Source organism: Solanum dulcamara, chromosome 3, assembly GCF_947179165.1.
Source record: "Solanum dulcamara chromosome 3, daSolDulc1.2, whole genome shotgun sequence".
Classification (NCBI taxonomy): domain Eukaryota; kingdom Viridiplantae; phylum Streptophyta; class Magnoliopsida; order Solanales; family Solanaceae; genus Solanum; species Solanum dulcamara.
The window spans coordinates 78209863-78214832 of record NC_077239.1 but is presented as its reverse complement, the minus strand read 5'-3'; the positions used below and the strand labels follow the sequence as shown (position 1 = coordinate 78214832).

Below are 4970 nucleotides of genomic sequence, written 5' to 3'. Positions count from 1 at the left end.
AGGAAGAACACCAATATGTCCATCAACCATAAGTACAGAAGGTTTCCTTGGGTTGTTGGGGCTGCGTGTCTTGCCATCACTAAGGCGTGCAGAAAATGGGAAGGTAAAGTTGGACTATCTTTTCCAAAGATTTGGTCGTCTCGAGAGCTTCGATAAGCACCGAGATGAATTTGCATGCACTCGTAGACAATGGATGCATATGAGACCAAGGGTATTTGCGATGGCCTTTTTGGGGGCTATGGTCTTCCCAATGAGGTTTCATTCGATAAATATCAACATTCTGCCAATTGTAATGGAACTTTTTGCGGTACCGCATAACTATTCCTTGGTGCATATAATTCTCGCTGAAGTATTTCGATCATTGTCAGCATGCACAAGGGGGAATAACTTCTTTGGGGGCTGTAATTTATTATTACAGATCTGGGCAATAGAGCACTTCTATCGCCGAGAACCACAAAGGGACTACACAATAGACGCCCGCAATTTGATCCAAAGCCACAATGATCGTCTTAGGTATTGGGATGCACCTATGGGAGAGGAAGAATGGCGTCCATTTTTGACCAACCTCACAGGAGATTCCATCCACTGGAAGTATTTTTGGACGGGAGGATCGATTTTTGTCAGGACGCAACACCTCTATTTCATTAATCTGGTCGGGCTAGGAGGTATTCAGCCATATGCTCCTCTCCGAGTGTTACGACAATTCGGAGTTGTCCAAGACATACCATTATGGGCAAATATGGCACTACACGAGGATGATCTCACTTCGGTCCCAGTAGGGCGTATAAGGAATTTGCAATTAGAATGGGATCACATGATTACTATAGAGGCAGGAAATGAAAAATGGTGCACGCCAGAATATTATGTGTGGCGTACCACTGTGAGACATTTGGCTCGGCCAAGTACGAAGGGGATTGTGGGTGTTGCGGACAACCAATGGATTAATTGGGTTAAGCAGGGAGTACTCCCTCACATTGAATTCACAACACCAATGTACAATCAAATAATTCCAGGATCAGTAGATCATTTGATACCAATGATCGAAGAAGATCCAGAGGAAGACCCTGAAGAGGATCCAAGTGAAGATCCTGAGGAGCCGGAAGAGGAAGATCCGGAAGAAGATCCAGAAGAGGACCCAGAGGAAGAAGCTCACTCTGAGTATGGTTCGATAGGGTTCGATGAAGAGGTAGGATCGAACCAGATTGACGAACTGTCGGAGTACTATCCAGGGCCCTATTATGATTATGATGATGATGACGATGCTCCAACATGGCCTTAGAGTTTCATTCTTATCATGTGCTTTCTCATCCTTTTGTTCGCCTTATGGCCTCCATGTAATTTCTTTTTTTTAGATTTCTGCCCATGTACTTCATTACAAAGATCCAAGGCATCTTTGATTAATAAAATTATGTTATTCCAAATCCGAAATGTGTTTAATGGATCATTTATCATCAAATTGATTACAACATAGGTCATCCTCTAGCAAAAAGAGGCTATGAATAGGACACATTTGAATGTCGTTAACTTGGCATGTATGTGTATTATATACTTGTTGTACTTTTAAATCTTTCCCAAACTAACATACTTTCCTTTTTCTTTCTTTTATTTTGTTTTGTTAATCCCTAAAAGAACGTTGATTTGTGTCGACTTGCGAACTGGCTGACTCACGATACAACCTTCGATCAAGGGGAAGGATGACAGGTGGAGAAGAATTTAATGCTGCTGCAAACATAATGATACCAGTAGAAAATCCTGAAAGTTCTCAAAATATAGCCGACATCCAAAATGACGAGAAGATGGCTCACATGGCGCAAGAGCTTGAGATTTTGAGAGAGGAACTACGTCAAGTGCGAGACTTGGCCAAGCTTTCGGCTACTACCTTCCCAAGTTTCAAGATGCCCAGCTACCTCCCTAGAGCTGACCTGCCTCCTACAGATTCTCCAAACATGCCTAAACGTGCTCCCGTTCATGGTCAAGCACCATTAGCTCATCCGTCTGCAATCAGGACTGCTCCTGACCTTCCCACTCAAGACCCCGTCACACCTACCTACCCAGTGACAAACCAGATATTTGGAGCACACACCGTCGCTCCTTATGATTCACAGATCCCACCTGTATATGCTGTTGAGGCCCCTACTTTCACGACACCGGTTAGGGTCAAGGTCTCGCATGAGGTGGACCAATATGCAGAGATGGAGAAGGATGCCCGATTGAAAGAAGATGAGTCAATAGACGCTCAACTTCGAGGTCTAAGAAAGGCGTTGAAAAACCTACAAGTCTCTAGGGGAACAGAGAGCCTAGATTATGATGACTTATGTATCCACCCAGATATTGACATGCCGGTAGGATACAAGCCCCCAAAGTTTGACATATTTGATGGAAAGAGCGATCCTCACGCACATCTGAGGGCATACTGTGACAAGTTAGTCGGTGTAGGGAGAAATGAGAAACTAAGAATGAAGTTGTTCATTCGAAGTCTATCTGGAGAAGCGTTGACCTGGTATACACGCCAGGATCCTCGCAAATGGTATAACTGGCAGGAAATGGCTGAGGATTTCATGAATCGTTTCAGATTTAATACTGAAATCACTGCGGACAGGTTCTCATTAGCCAACATACAAAAGAAACCATCGGAGGACTTCCAGGAGTATGCACGACGTTGGAGAACCGAGGCTGCAAGGGTTCAACCACCGCTCGATGAGAGTGAGCTCTCAAAATACTTTATTCGAGCACAAGAAGGTATCTACTTTGATAAGATGATGTCAATGATGGGCCAAAAGTTTGCAGAATTGGTCAAGATGGGAGATTTTATAGAGGAAGGCATTAAATCAGGTAAAATTCAGTCCATGGCTGCATTGCAAGCTGCAAGTAAGGCCATACAATCAGGATCCATTGGTGGCATCAAGAAGAAAAGGGAGGATGTTTCAGTCGTCAATTACCAACATGGAGGACAATCCCACCAATACCCAAACAATCCCCAAATTGTTGCACATACTCCATACACCTCGTATCCAGTGTATAATACCCGACCACACTATAATCCACCTCGAGCACCAACATACCAAAGTCCAACAAGACCACATGTCCCACTCCAAGCACCAACCCACCAAAACAGACCAGCATATGTGCCAAGACCACGTCCAAATCTCGAAGCCAGAAATACTCGCACCTATACACCCATTGCTGAACCTTATGCTCAATTGTTTGAAAGGTTAAGGATAGCAGGAGTACTACAGCCAGTTGAGGGAAAACTCCCCGACCCAATCCCTTACAATTTTGATGGAAACAAGCGATGCGCTTACCACTCGGGAATCCAAGGGCATGACACAGAAGATTGTTATGGCTTGAAAAACCAGGTTGAGACGTTGATCAGAAGAGGAATAATAAAATGCACTCCAACACCTCCGAATGTGAACAACAACCCTTTGCCAAATCATGAGAATCGAGAAGTCAACATGATTTCTCTAGAAGAAGAGTACAACTTGGGAGAAACCATCACGCCTGTCTGGAACGCCGAAGAAGCTGCCACTGCATCTCCAGTGCAACCTATTATCACTGTTCAGCTAAAGGAACCTCTTACTGTCCAAACATATCTCCCGAGAGTTGTAGTAACCACTACAGTTGCTAGAAAGGCTGAGTTTGACACCAAAGAAGTCCCATGGGATTATAAAACAAAAGCCAAGGGCAAGATGATTGACACCGCTGTGGCTCAGGGGATGACTAGATCAGGAAGGTGCTATACTCCCGAGAATCTGGATCAAGGAGTTATTGGGAAGGAGCCGAATCCCAAGAAGAATGTTACGGATGCTGAAGTCACAGAATTTTGGAGAAAGATGCAGCCGAAAGACTATTCAGTCGAAGAGCAACTGAAGAAGACCTCGGCTCATATATCCATAATGTCTTTGCTAATGAGTTCTGAGGCTCATAGGAATGCTTTGATGGAGGTGTTAAATGGGGTTTGCATTCCAAAAGAGACCGCAAGTGAAACCTTAGCTGCAACAATTGGACAAGTATTGGAATCTAACAAAATCTCTTTCCATGATAATGAGCTACCAACGGAAGGGACTGGACACAACAAAGCACTTCATATCGCGGTCAAATGTCGTGATAAGATTGTGACCCGAGTTCTGATTGATGGCGGTTCTGGATGTAACATCTGCCCTTTCACAACTCTGAGAGTTTTAGGCTTGAATATGGGAGATATAGAGGAAAGTCGTGTAAAGGTGAGAGCTTTTGATGGAGCACAGAGAAGCGTCATTGGAGAAATCCATCTCACATTGCAAGTGGGACCAGCAGAATTCCCTATTTTATTTCAAGTGATGGATGTGTCATCGAACTACAACCTGCTGCTGGGAAGACCATGGGTCCATATGGCAAAAGCAGTCCCTTCAACTCTTCATCAATGTGTAAAGTTTGAGTGGGGTCACACAGAAGTTACTGTTCATGGGGAGCTCAATCACCCCATTTATTCTGTCAATTCTGTTCCAGTAACTGAGGAATTAGATGGAGCCACTTTTCACACTTTAGAAATCATGCAAGCTGTGAGGATTGACGAGAAGTTAGAGTCGGTTGGTGTGAAATTGTCAGGGGCAGCGAAGATGGTCGCAGCAGAGATGTTGAAATACGGGTATCAGCCTAAGACAGGACTTGGACCCAGGGCCAATGGCATAGTTGAACCCATCCAGTTGAAGCATCAGAAAGGTACCACTGGACTCGGATATGGATCTACATCGGGACGAGTCCACAACAGGTTATCCATCAAGACAACGTTCGTACCAGAGCAAGTTCCGATTCTAGATCACGCATCTGACGATGATATAGTGGAAGGAATAGGAAATTTGTTCGTGGCCATGATTGGAGAAGAGGAAGAGATAGATCTCCGCAAATTGAGCATCCGTGATTCCAAGCCTGGAGAAAGCTTGCAGAATTGGACCGTCAGTCCTTCCCTGTTTCGACAAAAGTCCTGGTAG

The 4970-nt window shown here is 44.4% G+C and overlaps 1 protein-coding gene across 1 annotated transcript; it reads left to right on the top strand.

The window, feature by feature from the left end:
* Positions 1-1694: 1694 nt before the first annotated feature.
* Positions 1695-4970, top strand: LOC129883709 (uncharacterized). The gene has a single exon (XM_055958319.1). The coding sequence runs from the start codon at positions 1695-1697 to the stop codon at positions 4968-4970; it is 3276 nt and encodes a 1091-aa protein (XP_055814294.1).

What these genes read in the sequence shown, in the direction of transcription:
- LOC129883709 (XM_055958319.1), top strand. Translation starts at nt 1,695, where the DNA reads ATGACAGGTGGAGAAGAATTTAATGCTGCTGCAAACATAATGATACCA.